This window comes from Lepidochelys kempii, unplaced genomic scaffold (assembly GCF_965140265.1).
Source record: "Lepidochelys kempii isolate rLepKem1 unplaced genomic scaffold, rLepKem1.hap2 scaffold_137, whole genome shotgun sequence".
Classification (NCBI taxonomy): Eukaryota; Metazoa; Chordata; order Testudines; family Cheloniidae; genus Lepidochelys; species Lepidochelys kempii.
Genome location: NW_027333603.1, coordinates 87336 through 107800, shown reverse-complemented (window position 1 = coordinate 107800; position 20465 = coordinate 87336). Strand labels below are relative to the sequence as shown.

The window sequence follows — 20465 nt, the reverse complement described above, 5'->3', positions numbered from 1 at the left end:
CCCGGCCTGCGACTGCGAGGGGGGGGGCGACGGCGGGGCCCTGCGGGAGGCGCTGAGCCGGCTGCGGGCCCTGGAGGCCCAGGTCCAGGCCCTGCGGGAGCAGTGTGGGGCCAAGGGCTGCTGCCCCTCCTCCGCCACCGCCCAGGCCGGCACAGGTGAGGTTGGGGGGCTGATGGGGACCGGGGGGAGGGGCTGATGGAGGATATGGGGGGCGGGGTGATGGAGAAGGGGGCAAGGGCAGGGACGCCAGGAGGGAGGGGCTGATGGGAAGGGGGTGTGGCCATCAGGAGGGGGGGCATGGGGAGGGGGGGACACAAGGAGGAGCATGGGGCAGAGTCAGAGGAGGGGGCCGGGTGTCCAACAGGGGCAGGGCCAGTGTGGGATGGGGCGGGGCCATAGAAAGGGGTGGGGACCTGGAGAGGGGTGGAGGGTGGAGCAGTGGGAGGGGCAACAGAGGGAGGTGGGGCCAAAGGAGCAGCGAGGGCGTCAAAAAGGGGTGGAGCAAGGAAGCCGCCGAGGGGCGGGGCCAGGAGTGGGGGGCAGGGCCGAGGCAGGCGGCGCCCCCCAGTGGGCAGCAGGCGGGTTGCAGTTTCACCCCAGCCCCGTCTCCCTCCCTCCCCGCCCCAGGCCAGACGGACACCCAGAGCCTCTGCAGCCGGCAGGGCACCTTCGACCTGGCCACCTGCGGCTGCGTGTGCCAGCCGGGCTGGGGCGGCCCCACCTGTGCCGAGCCGCAGTGCCCGGGGGGCTGCGGGGGCCGGGGCGAGTGCCGGGCCGGGCGCTGCACCTGCCCCCCCGGCTTCGCCGGCCCCCCGCTGCGAGACGCCCGTCTGCGCCGACGACTGCAACGACCAGGGCCGCTGCCAGGCCGGGCGCTGCGTCTGCTTCCCCGGCTACTCGGGGCCGGCCTGCGAGACGCCCGACTGCCCCGGGGACTGCCGGGGGCGCGGGCGCTGCCAGGCCGGGCGCTGCGTCTGCAGAGCCGGCTACACCGGCCCAGACTGCGGCACCCGGGGCTGCCCCGGGGACTGCGGGGGGCACGGGGAGTGCCGGCTCGGGGACTGCCACTGCCAGGAGGGCTACGCCGGCGAGGACTGCACCATAGGTACGGCCACCCTGCCCCCAATGCCCTGGGCCGCCCCCACCGCCCAGCCCACAATGCCCTGGGCCGTCGCGGACACCCTACCCACAGTGCCCTGGGCCGCCCCCACCGCCCGGCCCACAGTGCCCTGGGCCGTCGCGCACACCCTACCCACAGTGCCCTGGGCCGCCCCCACCGCCCAGCCCACAATGCCCTGGGCCGTCGCGGACACCCTACCCACAGTGCCCTGGGCCGCCCCCACCGCCCGGCCCACAGTGCCCTGGGCCGTCGCGCACACCCTATCCACAGTGCCCTGGGCCGCCCCCACCACCCTGCCCACGGTGCCCTGGGCCACCCCCACCGCCCTACCCACAGTGCCCTGGGCCGCCCCCACCACCCTGCCCACAATGCCCTGGGCCACCCCCACCGCCCTGCCCACAGTGCCCTGGGCCGTCGCGGACACCCTACCCACAGTGCCCTGGGCCACCCCCACCACCCTGCCCACGGTGCCCTGGGCCGCCCCCACCGCCCGGCCCACAGTGCCCTGGGCCACCCCATCCGCCCTACCCACAATGCCCTGGGCCACCCCCACCACCCTGCCCACAGTGCCCTGGGCCGTCGCGCACACCCTACCCACAGTGCCCTGGGCCACCCCATCCGCCCTACCCACAGTGCCCTGGGCCACCCCAACCGCCCTGCCCACAATGCCCTGGGCCGTCGCGGACACCCTACCCACAGTGCCCTGGGCCGTCGCAGACACCCTACCCACAGTGCCCTGGGCTGCCCCCACCGCCCTGCCCACAATGCCCTGGGCTGTCGCGGACACCCTACCCACAGTGCCCTGGGCCACCCCCACCACCCTGCCCACAATGCTCTGGGCCATCACGGACACCCTACCCACAGTGCCCTGGGCCGTCGCGGACACCCTACCCACAGTGCCCTGGGCTGCCCCCACCGCCCTGCCCACAATGCCCTGGGCTGTCGCGGACACCCTACCCACAGTGCCCTGGGCCACCCCATCCGCCCTGCCCACAATGCCCTGGGCTGTCGTGGCCACCCTACCCACAATGCCCTGGGCTGCCCCCACCACCCTACCCACAATGCCCTGGGCCGCCCCGGCCGCCCTACCCACAATGCCCTGGGCCGCCCCGGCCGCCCTACCCACAGTGCCCTGGGCCGTTGTGGCCACCCTACCCACAGTGTCCTGGACCGCCCTGGCCACCCTACCCACAATCCCCCTCTGTGCCCCACCCCTTACTCACAATCCCCCTCTGTGTCCTGCCCCCCAACCCACAATCCCCCTCTGTGCCTGCTCCCCACGTCCCTGGGCATCCCTCCCTGAGGCAGGGTCGGGGGCGCCCTGTCCTTGACCTCCCCCCATGTGGGGCAGCGCTGGGCACCGAGCTGAAGGGCCTTTGTGCTGCCTAATCCTCTCCTGACCCATGGCCAAGGCGGGGGGGAGCTCCCCCCAGATCTATATGGCAGCTGGTGCCCCCTTGCCTGGGACGTCCCGTCCCAGGGCACAGAGACCCCCTGTTAGGAGCCGCCCATCCCACAGCCGGGCAGGCCAAGATCAGCCTTGGCACCGCGCCCCCTCCGGCTCCGGTTCCCCCATAGAATCGGCCCCATTCATCCCGGCCGGGGGGCGCGGTGCCGGGGGGGCAGGGATGTGAGCCGCGCTTGTTCCCCAAGGTGTTTGCTTTCCATCCCCGCCCAGGATGGGACAGAGATCAAAGGCCCTGGCTGGATGGAGAGGGGAGGCCCTGGGTGCAGACCGGCACACAGGGCCTTTTCCCTCTATGGGGCAGGGGGAGGGGGCAGCTGTCTTGGGGGGCAGGGGCCTGGGACACAGGGCCTGTCCCCTCTAGGGGGCGCCAGCCCCGATCTGGCCCCAGGGCAGGGGACTCGCTGGTTCAGGGGGGCAAGGAATGGGAGACGGGGCCTGGCCCCTCCAGGGGGCGCCAGCCGCAGGGTGGGGGTCTGGCTGGCTGGGGGCAGGGAAGGGGGTTCGGGGCACTCACCCCTGTCCCCCCGCAGAGATCCCGGCCGTGATGCTGCGTGTGGGGCGCCGGGACGAGGGCTCCTTCCGCCTGCAATGGACTCGCCCCAAGACCCACGTGGATGGATATGAAATTCACCTCGTCCCCACGGTAATGGGGTCCCAGGGGGGGTGTCAATCATCCCCTCCCCCCACTGCAGGGGGGCTGGTCCCGGATCTGGGCCTTGGAGGGCAGGGGATGTCAGTGGGGGAGGAGGGTGTGTGACCCCCCAGCCCCCGCCCTGGGGAGCCTCACTTCTGGGAGGGGGCATTGGAAGGAAGGTGGGAAGAGGGGGTGGGGGGTCTGGATGGGGTGGGGGAGCACGGGGGGGTGCAGACAGAGGCTGGGGGGACCCCCATCCCCTGACCCATCTGACCCCCAGCAGCGCCGTGACTCCGTAGGGTTTGGGGGCCTGGGATGGGGGAGGTGCCTGAGAGGGCGGGGGGGCTGCGTCCCCCAGCCCCTGACCCCCCCCCTTTATCCCCCCCAGGGTGACCCCGAGGGCGCCGAGTCCCTGCAGCTGCCCGGCTCGGCCACGTCCTTCGAGCGCTCGGGGCTGGGCCCAGGCCAGGAGTTCAGCGTCACCGTCCGAGCCCAGCGGGCCCAGCGCCTCGGGCCCCCCGCCACCCAGAGCGTCCGCACCCGTAAGTGGCGGGAGGGACGCCGCTGGGGGGCTGTTGGGGGGAGCTCTGGGGGGCAGGAGCTTTGGGGGCTGTGATGGGAGCCCTTTGGGATGGGGCTCTTTGGGATGGGGGCCCAGTGGGGGGAGGGGGCAGTAAGGAGGGGGATTCTCTGGACTGGGAGCGCCGTGGGGGGAGGGGATGCTGGGGGGAAGTTTAGGAGGCAGGGGGGTTCTCTGGGGAGGGGGCCCCCCTTCCGCACTCTCACCCCTCTCCCCCTCCAGGGATCGACGCGCCCCGCGACCTGCGCCCCACGGGGGCCACGGCCACCTCGCTGAGCCTGCGCTGGGAGCCCCCGGCCGCCCGGCCCGACGGATACACCCTGCTCTACGGCCCGGCGGGGCGGGACAGCACCGAGCCCCCCACCCGCCTGGCCCTGCCCCCCGACCGCACCGCCCTCACCCTGACCGGCCTCCGCGGCACCACCCAGTACACCCTCACCCTGACCGCCCACCGCGGCCCAGAGCAGAGCCCTCCCGCCACCACCCACGCCAGCACCGGTGGGTCCCACGGGCCCGGGAGCGGGGCAGGGGATGGGGAGGGGGGAGAGAAGGGAAAGACGGAAATGAGAGAGGAGGACGCGTGAAGGGGGGAAAGCAGCAAGGACTGGAGTGTGGGAGCGGCGCGGAGAGACGAGCGTGTCCGTCCGTCCGTCCGTCCGTCCGTCCATCCATCCATCCATCCATCCATCCATCCATCCTTCCACCCACCTGTTCGTCCATCCATCCATCCATCCATCCACCTGTCTGTCTATCTGTCCATCCACCTGTCCGTCCGTCCATCCCTCCATCCCTCCAATCGTCTGCCCAGTTGGTCGTCCATCGTCTGTCCGCCCGTGTGTCTATAAGGGAGCCAGACGTTTCTCCTTCTCTTCTCCCCACTCCTCCGCTCAGGGTTTTTCTTTCCCTCTCTCCCACAGCGAGTGATTTCTTCATTCTGCCCAGAGTGGGGCTGCCCGGGAGCCCGGTCGGAGCCAGCGCCTTCCCCTCCCGCCCCCCACTCACCACCCGTCTCCCCCTCCATTTAGGATCCGCAGGTCACGGAGCCAAGCGGCCACGGGGGGGTCGGACTAACCCAGTTCTCTTCCCTTCTCTCTTCTTCGCAGCTAGCTCACAGGCACCGGACGGGGAGCACGGGGCATTTCCCCTCCAGCAGGTGCCGTCTCCCCCCAGGGCAGGGACTGGCTGGCTCAGGGGGGTGAGGAATGGGGCACGGGGCCTTTCCCCTCTAGGGGGCACCGGCTCTGATCCACCCCAGGGCGGGGGACTGGCTGGCTCAGGGGGGCAGGGAATGGGATCCCCTAATTGCACCAATATTTGCTCCTGGCAGCGCCGATGCCCACCCTGCCCCCGCCTGGCCGGCCGCACCCAGAGCCCACGCGCCCCCCAGTGCCCCGTCTCCGGCCGCCTGGCCCCGCGGGGAAGCCGGGCCCCCGTCCCGTCCCAGCCAACGCCTCCTCGGTCCCCAGCCCGCTCTTCTTCCGGACCATGACGCAGAACCTCACGGCCAAGCTGTCCCGGTACAACGGGACCCTGCTTCAGCGCCTGGAGAGCTACCTCCGTGCCACACGCTACCCGCTCCGCGGCAACCAAACCATCGCCACCGTGGCCAAGGCCATCTACCGCTACCTGGTGCAGAGGAAGTCCCTGGAGGAACAGGAGATGGTCTACGTGGGGCTGGGCCAGCATTCGAAGGAGCTCGGGGCCATGGCACCCCCGCAAGGGCACCCCATGGAGCAGCCCACGGGGCCCCCCGGCCGCTTCCAGATAGCCGGGGAGGTGGGCAGCATCTTCTCGGCGGGCTCCCCCGGCTCGGACGCGGGGCCCAGGGGCCACGCCAAGCCGGCGGTGGTGGCCCGCTCCCCCGGCACCATTGTGGTCTCGCTGGAGGGCATGCGTGGCCACGCGGAGCGCGTGGTGGTCCGCCACTGGCGGGCGGGCGACGGCGGAGGAGCGGGGGAGCTGGCGGTTCCCGGCGACGCCGCGGCGGTTCGCCTCCAGGGCCTGGCGCCCGGCACCACCTACCAGGTGGAGATCCACGGCCTGGTCCAGGGGCGGCTGTCCAAGTCCTATTCCTTTGTCGCCTCCACAGGTAGTCCGACGCGGGGGCTCGCCTGCTCTGGCTCAGTAACCCCACCGGCCACGGCGCCCGCCACGCGCCCGCCTTGGCTGTTCACCGATGCCCCCCGCTGGTGCTAAGCCGCTCGGTTCTGCCCTCCTCTCTCCCGCAGGCTGCTGGCTTCTGCCCACGGGCCTGGCATGGCCATCGGACGGGGCGACTCCACCCTCCCCTCCCTCCGTCCCCTTCCCGCCCTCTCTCTCCTCCGGCATTAACCCCACCCTTTCTCCTGCAGCTGGTTTGGCTTCCACCCGCTCCCGGCCTCACGCCACGGACTCAACAGGGAATGGGGCACGGGGCCTGTGCCCTCCAGGGGGCGCCGGCTCCCATCTGCCCCCAGGGTGGGGACTGGCTGGCTCAGGGGGGCGGGGAATGGGGCTCGGGGCCTGTGCCCTCTAGGGGGCGCCGGCTCCCATCTGCCCCCAGGGCGAGGACTGGCTGGCTCAGGGGGGCGGGTAATGGGGCACGGGGTCTTTCCCCTCTGGGGGGTGTGGGATCCCATCAGGCCCCAGGGCGAGGACTGGCTGGCTCAGGGGGGTGGGGAATGGGGCACGGGGTCTTTCCCCTCTGGGGGGTGTGGGATCCCATCTGCCCCCAGGGCGAGGACTGGCTGGCTCAGGGGGGCGGGTAATGGGGCACGGGGTCTTTCCCCTCTGGGGGGTGTGGGATCCCATCAGGCCCCAGGGCGAGGACTGGCTGGCTCAGGGGGGCGGGGAATGGGGCACGGGGTCTTTCCCCTCTGGGGGGTGCCCTTTCACCCTTTCATGCCCCCCCCCCCCAGCTCCAGAGGCATCCGGCACCGAGCAGCCCCCAGAGACCTCCATGCCCAGCCTCTCCCGCCCTGGGCCACCCCCAGGGGACCTGACCGTGACAGACGTCTCCCCCGACCGGTTCCGCGTCACCTGGACGGCCACGACTGGCCCCTTCCAGCACTTCCTGCTGCGGTACCGGGAGCCCGGCTCCGTGGTGCCCCCCAGGCAGACCCAGGTGCCTGGGGGGAAGAGGAGTGTGATCGTCACCCAGCTGAGCCCCGGCACCGAGTACGAGGTGGAGCTGCGAGGGGTGGCACCTGACGGGACCATCTCAGAGCCCATCACCACCAGCGTGTGGACAGGTAACACCCCCGCCCCTTACTCTAGCCAGCCCTCCTCTGCCGGATCCTTCACCTCGTCCTTACAGCGAGGCTGTGCAGGGCTATATGGATGCCTTGGAGAACCCAGGAGTCCTGGCTCCTAGGTCCCCCACCCTGCTCTACCCACTAGCCCCCGGTCCCCTCTCAGGGCCGGGGAATGAACCCAGGGGTCCTGGCTCCCAGCCCCCCCTGCTCTAACCATCAGACTCCCCTTCCCTCCCCTCCCAGAGAGCCCAGGCATCCTGACGGCGGTACGCTCTCTCTCTTTCTCGCAGCACGCCTTGGCGGGGGCCCCGGGCCAAACGAGCTGGGGGCCCTGGGGGTCAGGAACGTGACCAGAGATGGGTTTGGGCTGCAGTGGAGGGCGTGGAAGGGCCTGTTCCAGTCCTTCCTGCTGCGCTACGAAGATGCGGCCGGGCGCATGGGGCCCCAGGAGGCCGAGGTGCCGGGGGACCAGCGGGCGACCCGCGTCGGGGGGCTGCAGCCTGGCACCGAGTACAACGTCACACTGTATGGGGTGCACCGCGGCCAGCTCTCACCCCCGCTCCGAGCCAGAGTCCGGACAGGTACCGCCGGCCCCTGTGCGGCTCACGCCTCAGCTCTGTGCCCTGCCCACTCTAAGTCCCAGCTCGGTACTTGCCCACCAGCCTGCTCTCCTTCCTCAGTGTTCGGGGGCAATGCCCAGGAGCCTCCCGGCCCCCCTGCCCTAACCCACCAGCCCCCACTCCCCTCCCAGAGCCGGGCAGAGAACCCAGGCGTCCTGGCTCCCAGCCCCCTGCTCTAACCCACCAGCCCCCACTCCCCTCCCAGAGCCGGGCAGAGAACCCAGGCGTCCTGGCTCCCAGCCCCCCTGCCCTAACCCACCAGCCCCCACTCCCCTCCCAGAGCCGGGCAGAGAACCCAGGCGTCCTGGCTCCCAGCCCCCTGCCCTAACCCACCAGCCCCCACTCCCCTCCCAGAGCCGGGCAGAGAACCCAGGCGTCCTGGCTCCCAGCCCCCTGCTCTAACCCACTAACCCCAACTCCCCTCTCAGAGCCAGGCAGAGAACCCAGGAGTCCTGGCTCCCAGCCCCCCCCTCCTCTAACCCATCAGCCCCCACTCCCCTCCCAGAGCCGGGCAGAGAACCCAGGAGTCCTGGCTCCCGACCCCCCTGCCCTAACCCACCAGCCCCCACTCCCCTCCCAGAGCCGGGCAGAGAACCCAGGAGTCCTGGCTCCCGACCCCCCTGCCCTAACCCACCAGCCCCCACTCCCCTCCCAGAGCCGGGCAGAGAACCCAGGCGTCCTGGCTCCCAGCCCCCCTGCTCTAACCCACCAGCCCCCACTCCCCTCCCAGAGCCGGGCAGAGAACCCAGGAGTCCTGGCTCCCAGCCCCCCTGCTCTAACCCACCAGCCCCCACTCCCCTCCCAGAGCCGGGCAGAGAACCCAGGAGTCCTGGCTCCCAGCCCCCCTGCTCTAACCCACCAGCCCCCACTCCCCTCCCAGAGCCGGGCAGAGAACCCAGGAGTCCTGGCTCCCAGCCCCCCTGCTCTAACCCACCAGCCCCCACTCCCCTCCCAGAGCCGGGCAGAGAACCCAGGAGTCCTGGCTCCCAGCCCCCCTGCTCTAACACACCAGCCCCCACTCCCCTCCCAGAGCCGGGCAGAGAACCCAGGAGTCCTGGCTCCCAGCCCCCTGCTCTAACCCACTAACCCCAACTCCCCTCTCAGAGCCAGGCAGAGAACCCAGGAGTCCTGGCTCCCAGCCCCCCCTCCTCTAACCCATCAGCCCCCACTCCCCTCCCAGAGCCGGGCAGAGAACCCAGGAGTCCTGGCTCCCGACCCCCCTGCCCTAACCCACCAGCCCCCACTCCCCTCCCAGAGCCGGGCAGAGAACCCAGGAGTCCTGGCTCCCGACCCCCCTGCCCTAACCCACCAGCCCCCACTCCCCTCCCAGAGCCGGGCAGAGAACCCAGGCGTCCTGGCTCCCAGCCCCCCTGCCCTAACCCACCAGCCCCCACTCCCCTCCCAGAGCCGGGCAGAGAACCCAGGAGTCCTGGCTCCCAGCCCCCCTGCTCTAACCCACCAGCCCACACTCACCTCCCAGAGCCGGGCAGAGAACCCAGGAGTCCTGGCTCCCAGCCCCCCTGCTCTAACCCACCAGCCCCCACTCCCCTCCCAGAGCCGGGCAGAGAACCCAGGAGTCCTGGCTCCCAGCCCCCCTGCCCTAACCCACCAGCCCCCACTCCCCTCCCAGAGCCAGGCAGAGAACCCAGGCGTCCTGGCTCCCAGCCCCCTGCTCTAACCCACTAACCCCAACTCCCCTCTCAGAGCCAGGCAGAGAACCCAGGAGTCCTGGCTCCCAGCCCCCCCTCCTCTAACCCATCAGCCCCCACTCCCCTCCCAGAGCCGGGCAGAGAACCCAGGAGTCCTGGCTCCCGGCCCCCCTGCCCTAACCCACCAGCCCCCACTCCCCTCCCAGAGCCGGGCAGAGAACCCAGGAGTCCTGGCTCCCAGCCCCCCTGCTCTAACCCACCAGCCCCCACTCCCCTCCCAGAGCCGGGCAGAGAACCCAGGAGTCCTGGCTCCCAGCCCCCCTGCTCTAACCCACCAGCCCACACTCACCTCCCAGAGCCGGGCAGAGAACCCAGGAGTCCTGGCTCCCAGCCCCCCTGCCCTAACCCACCAGCCCCCACTCCCCTCCCAGAGCCGGGCAGAGAACTCAGGAGTCCTGGCTCCCGACCCCCCTGCCCTAACCCACCAGCCCCCACTCCCCTCCCAGAGCCGGGCAGAGAACCCAGGAGTCCTGGCTCCCAGCCCCCCTGCCCTAACCCACCAGCCCCCACTCCCCTCCCAGAGCCGGGCAGAGAACTCAGGAGTCCTGGCTCCCGGCCCCCCTGCCCTAACCCACCAGCCCCCACTCCCCTCCCAGAGCCGGGCAGAGAACCCAGGAGTCCTGGCTCCCAGTCCCCCTGCCCTAACCCACCAGCCCCCACTCCCCTCCCAGAGCCGGGCAGAGAACTCAGGAGTCCTGGCTCCCGACCCCCTGCTCTAACCCACTAACCCCAACTCCCCTCTCAGAGCCAGGCAGAGAACCCAGGAGTCCTGGCTCCCAGCCCCCCCTCCTCTAACCCATCAGCCCCCACTCCCCTCCCAGAGCCAGGCAGAGAACCCAGGAGTCCTGGCTCCCAGCCCCCCTGCTCTAACCCACCAGCCCCCACTCACCTCCCAGAGCCAGGCAGAGAACCCAGGAGTCCTGGCTCCCAGCCCCCCTGCTCTAACCCACCAGCCCCCACTCACCTCCCAGAGCCGGGCAGAGAACCCAGGAGTCCTGGCTCCCAGCCCCCCTGCTCTAACCCACCAGCCCCCACTCACCTCCCAGAGCCGGGCAGAGAACCCAGGAGTCCTGGCTCCCAGCCCCCCTGCCCTAACCCACCAGCCCCCACTCCTCTCCCAGAGCCGGGCAGAGAACCCAGGAGTCCTGGCTCCCAGCCCCCCTGCCCTAACCCACCAGCCCCCACTCCCCTCCCAGAGCCGGGCAGAGAACCCAGGAGTCCTGGCTCCCGACCCCCCTGCCCTAACCCACCAGCCCCCACTCCCCTCCCAGAGCCGGGCAGAGAACCCAGGAGTCCTGGCTCCCAGCCCCCCTGCTCTAACCCACCAGCCCCCACTCCCCTCCCAGAGCCGGGCAGAGAACTCAGGAGTCCTGGCTCCCGACCCCCCTGCCCTAACCCACTAGCCCCCACTCCCCTCCCAGAGCCAGGCAGAGAACCCAGGCGTCCTGGCTCCCAGCCCCCTGCTCTAACCCACTAACCCCAACTCCCCTCTCAGAGCCAGGCAGAGAACCCAGGAGTCCTGGCTCCCAGCCCCCCCTCCTCTAACCCATCAGCCCCCACTCCCCTCCCAGAGCCAGGCAGAGAACCCAGGAGTCCTGGCTCCCAGCCCCCCTGCTCTAACCCACCAGCCCCCACTCACCTCCCAGAGCCAGGCAGAGAACCCAGGAGTCCTGGCTCCCAGCCCCCCTGCTCTAACCCACCAGCCCCCACTCCCCTCCCAGAGCCAGGCAGAGAACCCAGGCGTCCTGGCTCCCAGCCCCCCCTGCTCTAACCCACTAACCCCAACTCCCCTCTCAGAGCCAGGCAGAGAACCCAGGAGTCCTGGCTCCCAGCCCCCCCTCCTCTAACCCACCAGCCCCCACTCCCCTCCCAGAGCCAGGCAGAGAACCCAGGAGTCCTGGCTCCCGACCCCCTGCTCTAACCCACCAGCCCCCACTCCCCTCCCAGAGCCGGGCAGAGAACCCAGGAGTCCTGGCTCCCGACCCCCTGCTCTAACCCACCAGCCCCCATTCATCTCCCAGAGCCAGACAGAGAACCCAGGAGTCCTGGCTCCCAGTCCCCCTGCTCTAACCCACCAGCCCCCATTCATCTCCCAGAGCCAGACAGAGAACCCAGGAGTCCTGGGTCCCAGCCCCCCTGCTCTAACCCACCAGCCCCCATTCATCTCCCAGAGCCAGACAGAGAACCCAGGAGTCCTGGCTCCCAGCCCCCCTGCTCTAACCCACCAGCCCCCATTCATCTCCCAGAGCCAGACAGAGAACCCAGGAGTCCTGGCTCCCAGCCCCCCTGCTCTAACCCACCAGCCCCCATTCATCTCCCAGAGCCAGACAGAGAACCCAGGAGTCCTGGCTCCCAGCCCCCCTGCTCTAACCCACCAGCCCACACTCACCTCCCCAAGCTGGGAGAGAACTCAGGAGTCCTGGCTCCCGGCCCCCCTGCCCTAACCCACCAGCCCCCACTCCCCTTCAACGAGGCAGGGAGGGAGCAAGGAGCGGCCCCCGTAGGAAAACAGAAAGAAGGTGGCAGAGAAAGGGAGGTGTGTGCCGATGGACGGAGGGTGAAGGGAAGAAAGGGACAAAGGAAAGAAACAGAAGAAGGGAAACGAGTGAAGGGACTGGGGGGGGTGGTGACCGCAGGCGACGGTGACAGTAGGAAGCGCGACAGACTAAAGAGAAACGTGCTGGGGGAAAGGGGAGACCGGCTGACAGCGTGGAGGAGAGGAAGAAGGAGACAGCGACAAGGGACAGTGGCCGGGAAGGGCAGGAGCCTGAGGGAGGGACGGGCCGTGACCGGAAGCAAGGCGCGGTGGGAGTGTGGCAGGGAGAAAGGAAAAGGGACGAATCGCTCACGGCAGTGATGTGGGGAGAGAACCAAAGTGATGGCATGGGAAAGATGGCAAACAGACGCGGGGCAGATACACTCAGCGATCCCACCCCACTTCTCCACTCCCCTTCCCCTACCCCACACCCTGACCCAGAACTGATGGGACCATCCCTCCTGCCCTCTCCCTGCCAGCACCAGCAGATCCCACCCCCCAGCCCAGCCTGGGGGAGCTCTTGGCCTCCGACGTCACCCACGACTCCGCCCTGCTCTCCTGGACCGTCCAGGCCGGGACCTTCGACTCCTTCCTCCTCCAGTACAAGGACGCGGAGGGAAAACCCCAGGCGCTGCCCGTGGACGGGGGATCCCGCACGGTCACCATCACCAAGCTGGCCCCTTCCCGCAGATACAAGTTCAACCTCTACGGCATCTCCGGCCGCAAGCGCCTTGGTCCCGTGTCCACCGACACCGTCACAGGTCAGTGGCTGGACCCGGGGCACCGGCCCCTTCCCCTTGTGCCCCTTTTGCTTTGCAGTGTGGTGGGGACACTGACCACTGGACCTTCCCAAGAAGATGTTTCCAAGGAAATGAGAGAGGAGGATGAGCAAAGGAGGGAAAGCAGCAAGGATTGGAGTGTGGAAGCAGCATGGAGGGACGAGAGCATCCGTCCATCCATCCATCCATCCACCTGTCCACTCATCCGTCCATCCCCAAGTCCATCTGTCAGTCCAGTGGTCCGTCCGTCCATAACTAGACTGCTGGCCATTCAATGGATAGAGAGAAGAAAGTAGATAGGGATGGGTGGATGGATGGATAGACAGACAGACAGACAGCTGGATCAATATGCATGGGACAGGTTGAGTGACTGGAATGATGTGTATGGGAACAGATGGATGAACAGATAGTTAGATGGATGAGTGTCTACATGGGTGGATGGATTGATGGAGGGGATGGCCATCGATGGAGAGATAGAGGAATGGGGATGGGTGAATGGACTGATGGAAGGGTGGATACATGTGGATGGAACGACAGAAGGGTGGGTACATATGTATGGATGTGGATGGATAGATGGATGGAAGGGTTGGTACATATGTATTGGAGGGGATGGATGGACGCACAGAAGGAAGGGTGGGTAGATATGTATGGGGGAGGATGGATAGATGGATGGACGGAAGGGTGGGTAGATATGTATGGGGGTGGATGGATGGATGGATGGACAGAAGGGTGGGTAGATATGAATGGGGGTGGATGGGGGTTTTGGGGGATACACGGGTAGATGTGTATGTGTAATCCTTCCACCAGGGGGTTCCAGCAGCCACAAGGGCTGGGTTGGGTGTGGTGATGCATGCATGGACGGGTGGATGGATGGGTGCGTACAGGGATGGATGGAGGAGTGGTTGGAGATGGATGGGTGTCAATGGGGATCTATCCATTGATGTTGGTGGCTTTGGTTCACCCCCTTCTCTCTCTCCCTCATTTGTTCTTCCTTCCCCCTCTCTCCTCCCGTCTCAGCCCAACTCTCACCGTGGTTTGTGCCGGTTGATCTGGGCCGACCCCTCCATGGAGGCGGGGTGGCTGCAGGGAACCCGGGGATGTGGGATCCTCTTTGCAGACATGCCCCGTTCATCTGTCTCTCCCCAGCTCTCCTTCCCAGCAGCAGGATCCAGCTGTGTCCTGGGGCTACTCTCTAGGGCTCCCTGCACCCTCATCCCACTAATCTTCTCTGCTGATCCCCTTTGGCTAGGAACAGCCCGGCCCCACAAAGACCTGGTGAGCCGCCCTCCACCCCAGTAATGCCCTTACCCTCCTCTTTGTTCCAGCCGCGGTGCCACGGAAGGAGGAACCCGCCCCCCAGCCCAGCCTGGTGGAGCTCTCGGCCTCCGACGTCACCCACAACTCCGCCCTGCTCTCCTGGACCGTCCAGTCCGGGGACTTCGACTCCTTCCTCCTTCAGTACAAGGATGCGGAGGGCAACCCCCAGGCGCTGCCCGTGGATGGGGGATCTCGCACCGTCACCGTCACCAACCTGGCCCCCTCCCGCCGATACAAGTTCAACCTCTACGGCATCTCCGGCCGCAAGCGCCTCGGCCCCGTCTCCACCGACACCGTCACAGGTAAGCAGCTGTTCTGGGGGAACGGCTCCATCCCCTTCGGCCCCCCTTGCTTTCCAGTGTGACGTGGACGCCGAACACTGGGCCAGGAGGTTCCCAAGAAGATGCTTCGAAGCCTCCTGCCTCCACTACCAGATTACCGGCCATTCAATACATTCAATGGAGAGTGGATAGGCATGGGGGTGGATGGATGGATGGATGGATATACAGACAGACAGCTGGATGGGTGTGCATGGGGCAGGCTGAGTGACTGGAATGATGTGTATGGAAACAGATGGATGAACAGATAAGTACATGGATGGGTGTCTACAGGGGTGGATGGAGGGATGGAGGGGATAGTCATCGATGGGTAGAGAGAGGAATGGATTTGTATGGGGATGGATGGATGGATGGATGGGCAGATGGGCAGATATGTATGGGGATGGATGGATGGACAGCCAGATGGAAGTCTGGGTAGAGATGTATGAGGGTAGATGGATGGATGGATGGGTGTGTATACATGGGGGTGAACGGGTGGAAGGACAGATGGAAGGGTGGGTAGATATGTATGGGGGTGGATGGATGGACAGACAGACGGAAGGGTGGGTAAATATGTATGGGGCTGGAAGGGGGTTTTGGGGGAAGCACGGGTAGACATGTATGGGGGAGGATGGATGGATGGACGGAAGGGTGGGTAGATATGAATGGGGCTGGAAGGGGGTTTTGGGGGAAGCACGGGTAGACATGTATGGGGGAGGATGGATGGATGGACGGAAGGGTGGGTAGATATGAATGGGGGTGGATGGGGGTTTGGGGGGAAGCACGGGTAGACATGTATGGGGGTGGATGGATGGATGGACGGAAGGGTGGGTAGATATGAATGGGGGTGGATGGGGGTTTGGGGGGAAGCACGGGTAGACATGTATGGGGGAGGATGGATGGATGGACGGAAGGGTGGGTACATTTGTATGGGGGTGGATGGGGGTTTTGGGGGAAGCACGGGTAGACATGTATGGGGGTGGATGGATGGATGGACGGAAGGGTGGGTAGATATGAATGGGGGTGGATGGGGGTTTTGGGGGATACACGGGTAGATGTGTATGTGTATCCCTTCCGCCAGGTAGTTCCAGCAGCCACAAGGGCTGGGTTGGGTGTGGTGATGCATGCATGGACGGGTGGATGGATGGGTGCGTACAGGGATGGATGGAGGAGTGGTTGGGTATGGATGGATGTCAAAGGGGATCTTTCCATTGATGTTTGTGGCTTTGGTTCACCCCCTTCTCTTTCTCCCTGGTTTGTTCTTCCTTTCCCCTCTCTCCTCCCGTCTCAGCCCAACTCTCATTGAGGTTTGTGCCGGTTGATCTGGGCCGACCCCTTCATGGAGGCGGGGTGGCTGCAGGGAACCCGGGGATGTGGGATCCTCTTTGCAGACATGCCCTGTCCATCTGTCTCTCCCCAGCTCTTCTTCCCAGCAGCAGGATCCAGCTGTGTCCTGGGGCTACTCTCTAGGGCTCCCTGCACCCTCATCCCACTAATCTTCTCTGCTGATCCCCTTTGGCTAGGAACAGCCCGGCCCCACAAAGACCTGGTGAGCCGCCCTCCACCCCAGTAATGCCCTTACCCTCCTCTTTGTTCCAGCCGCGGTGCCACGGAAGGAGGAACCCGCCCCCCAGCCCAGCCTGGTGGAGCTCTCGGCCTCCGACGTCACCCACAACTCCGCCCTGCTCTCCTGGACCGTCCAGTCCGGGGACTTCGACTCCTTCCTCCTTCAGTACAAGGATGCGGAGGGCAACCCCCAGGCGCTGCCCGTGGATGGGGGATCTCGCACCGTCACCGTCGCCAACCTGGCCCCCTCCCGCCGATACAAGTTCAACCTCTACGGCATCTCCGGCCGCAAGCGCCTCGGCCCCGTCTCCACCGACACCGTCACAGGTAAGCAGCTGTTCTGGGGGAACGGCTCCATCCCCTTCGGCCCCCCTTGCTTTCCAGTGTGACGTGGACGCCGAACACTGGGCCAGGAGGTTCCCAAGAAGATGCTTCGAAGCCTCCTGCCTCCACTACCAGATTACCGGCCATTCAATACATTCAATGGAGAGTGGATAGGCACGGGGGTGGATGGATGGATGGATGGATATACAGACAGACAGCTGGATGGGTGTGCATGGGGCAGGCTGAGTGACTGGAATGATGTGTATGGAAACAGATGGATGAACAGATAAGTACATGGATGGGTGTCTACAGGGGTGGATGGAGGGATGGAGGGGATGGTCACCGATGGGTAGAGAGAGGAATGGATTCGTATGGGGATGGATGGATGGACGGGCAGGTGGGAAGATATGTATGGGGATGGATGGATGGACAGACAGACGGAAGTCTGGGTAGAGATGTTGGCAGCCGGTGTCAAGTGGAGTGCCCCAAGGGTCGGTCCTGGGGCCGGTTTTGTTCCATATCTTCATAAATGATCTGGAGGATGGTGTGGATTGCACTCTCAGCAAATTTGCGGATGATACTAAACTGGGAGGAGTGGTAGATACGCTGGAGGGCAGGGATAGGATACAGAGGGACCTAGACAAATTGGAGGATTGGGCCAAAAGAAATCTGATGAGGTTCAATAAGGATAAGTGCAGGGTCCTGCACTTAGGACGGAAGAATCCAATGCACCGCTACAGACTAGGGACCGAATGGCTAGGCAGCAGTTCTGCAGAAAAGGACCTAGGGGTGACAGTGGACGAGAAGCTGGATAGGAGTCAGCAGTGTGCCCTTGTTGCCAAGAAGGCCAATGGCATTTTGGGATGTATAAGTAGGGGCATAGTGAGCAGATCGAGGGACGTGATTGTCCCCCTCTATTCGACATTGGTGGGGCCTCCTCTGGAGTACTGTGTCCAGTTTTGGGCCCCACACTACAAGAAGGATGTAGATAAATTGGAAAGAGTCCAGCGAAGGGCAACCAAAATGATTAGGGGTCTGGAACACATGACTTATGAGGAGAAGCTGAGGGAACTGGGATTGTTTAGTCTGCGGAAGAGAAGAATGAGGGGGGATTTGATAGCTGCTTTCAACTACCTGAAAGGGGGTTCCAGAGAGGATGGTTCTAGACTATTCTCAGTGGTGGAAGAGGACAGGACAAGGAGTAATGGTCTCAAGTTGCAGTGGGGGAGGTTTAGGTTGGATATTAGGAAAAACTTTTTCACTAGGAGGGTGGTGAAACACTGGAATGCGTTGCCTAGGGAGGTGGTGGAATCTCCTTCCTTAGAAGTTTTTAAGGACAGGCTTGACAAAGCCCTAGCTGGGATGATTTAATTGGGGATGGGTCCTGCTTTTGAGCAGGGGGTTGGACTAGATGACCTCCTCAGGTCCCTTCCAACCCTGATATTCTATGATTCTATGTATGAGGGTAGATGGATGGATGGATGGGTGTGTATACATGGGGGTGAACGGGTGGAAGGACAGACGGAAGGGTGGGTAGATATGTATGGGGATGGATAGAAACCGAGGCAGACGGAAGGGTGGGTAGATATGTATGGGGGTGGATGGATGGACAGACAGACGGAAGGGTGGGTAAATCTGTATGAGGCTGGAAGGGGGTTTTGGGGGAAGCATGGGTAGACATGTATGGGGGAGGATGGATGGATGGACGGAAGGGTGGGTACATTTGTATGGGGGTGGATGGTGGTTTTGGGGGAAGCACAGGTAGACATGTATGGGGGTGGATGGATGGATGGACGGAAGGGTGGGTACATTTGTATGGGGGTGGATGGGGGTTTTGGGGGAAGCAGGGGTAGACATGTATGGGGGAGGATGGATGGATGGACGGAAGGGTGGGTAGATATGAATGGGGGTGGATGGGGGTTTTGGGGGATGCACGGGTAGACATGTATGGGGGAGGATGGATGGATGGACGGAAGGGTGGGTAGATGTGTATGGGGGAGGACGGATGGATGGACGGAAGGGTGGGTAGATATGAATGGGGGTGGATGGATGGATGGACGGAAGGGTGGGTAGATGTGTATGGGGGAGGATGGATGGATGGACAGAAGGGTGGGTAGATGTGTATGGGGGTGGATGGATGGATGGACGGAAGGGTGGGTAGATGTGTATGGGGGTGGATGGATGGATGGATGGGCGGAAGGGTGGGTATATGTGTATGGGGGAGGATGGATGGATGGACGGAAGGGTGGGTAGATATGAATGGGGGTGGATGGGGGTTTGGGGGGATACACGGGTAGATGTGTATGTGTATCCCTTCCACCAGGTAGTTCCAGCAGCCACAAGGGCTGGGTTGGGTGTGGTGATGCATGCATGGACGGGTGGATGGATGGCTGCGTACAGGGATGGATGGAGGAGTGGTTGGGGATGGATGGGTGTCAATGCGGAACTTTCCATTGATGTTGGTGGCTTTGGTTCACCCCCTTCTCTTTCTCCCTCATTTGTTCTTCCTTCCCCCTCTCTCCTCCCGTCTCAGCCCAACTCTCACCGTGGTTTGTGCCGGTTGATCTGGGCCGACCCCTCCATGGAGGCAGGGTGGCTGCAGGGTACCTGGAGATGTGGGATCCTCTTTGCAGAGTTGCCCCGTTCATCTGTCTGTCCCCAGCTCTCCTTCCCAGCAGCAGGATCCAGCTGTGTCCTGGGGCTACTCTCTAGGGCTCCCTGCACCCTCATCCCACTAATCTTCTCTGCTGATCCCCTTTGGCTAGGAACAGCTCGGCCCCACAAAGACCTGGTGAGCCGCCCTCCACCCCAGCAATGCCCTTACCCTCCTCTTTGTTCCAGCCGCGGTGCCACGGGAGGAGGAACCCGCCCCCCAGCCCAGCCTGGGGGAGCTCTCGGCCTCCGACGTCACCCACAACTCCGCCCTGCTCTCCTGGACCGTCCAGTCCGGGGACTTCGACTCCTTCCTCCTCCAGTACAAGGATGCGGAGGGCAACCCCCAGGCGCTGCCCGTGGATGGGGGATCTCGCACTGTCACCGTCACCAACCTGGCCCCCTCCCGCCGATACAAGTTCAACCTCTACGGCATCTCCGGCCGCAAGCGCCTCGGCCACATCTCCACCGACGCCGTCACAGGTCAGCGGCTGCTCCGGGGGCGCGGCTCTGTCCCCTTCGGCCCTCTTTGGTTTCCAGTGTGACGTGGACGCCGAACACTGGGCCAGGAGGTTCCCAAGAAGATGCTTCGAAGCCTCCTGCCTCCACTACTAGATTACCGGCCATTCAGTGGATAGAGAGGAGAGTGGATAGGCACGGGGGTGGATAGATGGATGGATGGATAGACAGACAGACAGCTGCATGGGTGTGGATGGGACAGGTTGAGTGACTGGAATGATGTGTATGGGAACAGATGGATGAACAGATAAGTACATGGATGTGTGTCTACAGGATTGGATGGAGGGATGGAGGGGATGGTCATCGATGGGTAGATAGAGGAATGGATATGTATGGGGGCGGCAAGGATGGATGGACGGGCAGGTGGGCAGATATGTATGGGGATGGATGAATGGATGGACAGAAAGCTGGGTAGATATGTAGCGGGGTGGATTCAGGTATGGACTGACAGAAGAGTGGGTAGTTATGTATGGAGGTGGATGGACGGACAGACAGATGGCAGGGTGCATAGATATGTATGGGGGTGGATGGATGGATGGAGGGACGGACAGACAGAAAGGTGGGCACATATGTATGGGGGTGGATGGGCGTTTTGGGGGAAGCACGGGTAGATATGTATGGGGTGGATGGACGGACAAACGGAAGGGTTGGTAGATATGTATGGGAGTGGATGGATGGATGGTGGGACGGACAGACGGAAGGGTGGGTACATATGTATGGGGGTGGATGGGGGTTTGGGGGGAAGCACGGGTAGACATGTATGGGGGAGGATGGATGGATGGACGGAAGGGTGGGTAGATATGAATGGGGGTGGATGGGGGTTTGGGGGGAAGCACGGGTAGACATGTATGGGGGAGGATGGATGGATGGACGGAAGGGTGGGTAGATATGAATGGGGGTGGATGGGGGTTTTGGGGGATGCACGGGTAGAGGTGTATGTGTATCCCTTCTGCCAGGTAGTTCCAGCAGCCACAAGGGCTGGGTTGGGTGTGGTGATGCATGCATGGACGGGTGGATGGATGGGTGCGTACAGGGATGGATGGAGGAGTGGTTGGGGATGGATAGGTGTCAAAGGGGATCTTCCCATTGAT

The 20465-nt window shown here is 64.9% G+C and overlaps 1 protein-coding gene across 1 annotated transcript in view; it reads left to right on the top strand.

Annotated features, from left to right (window-relative positions):
• TNXB (tenascin XB) overlaps positions 1 to 20465 on the top strand; it is an 89976-nt gene that overhangs the window by 5540 nt on the left and 63971 nt on the right. Inside the window, 13 exon segments of the mRNA XM_073326856.1 lie at positions 1 to 155; positions 628 to 730; positions 768 to 1105; positions 3119 to 3231; positions 3611 to 3764; positions 4025 to 4300; positions 5130 to 5891; positions 6700 to 7032; positions 7326 to 7616; positions 12380 to 12661; positions 14005 to 14298; positions 15913 to 16206; positions 19045 to 19338. Coding sequence (XP_073182957.1) covers positions 1 to 155; positions 628 to 730; positions 768 to 1105; positions 3119 to 3231; positions 3611 to 3764; positions 4025 to 4300; positions 5130 to 5891; positions 6700 to 7032; positions 7326 to 7616; positions 12380 to 12661; positions 14005 to 14298; positions 15913 to 16206; positions 19045 to 19338 — 3689 coding nt within the window.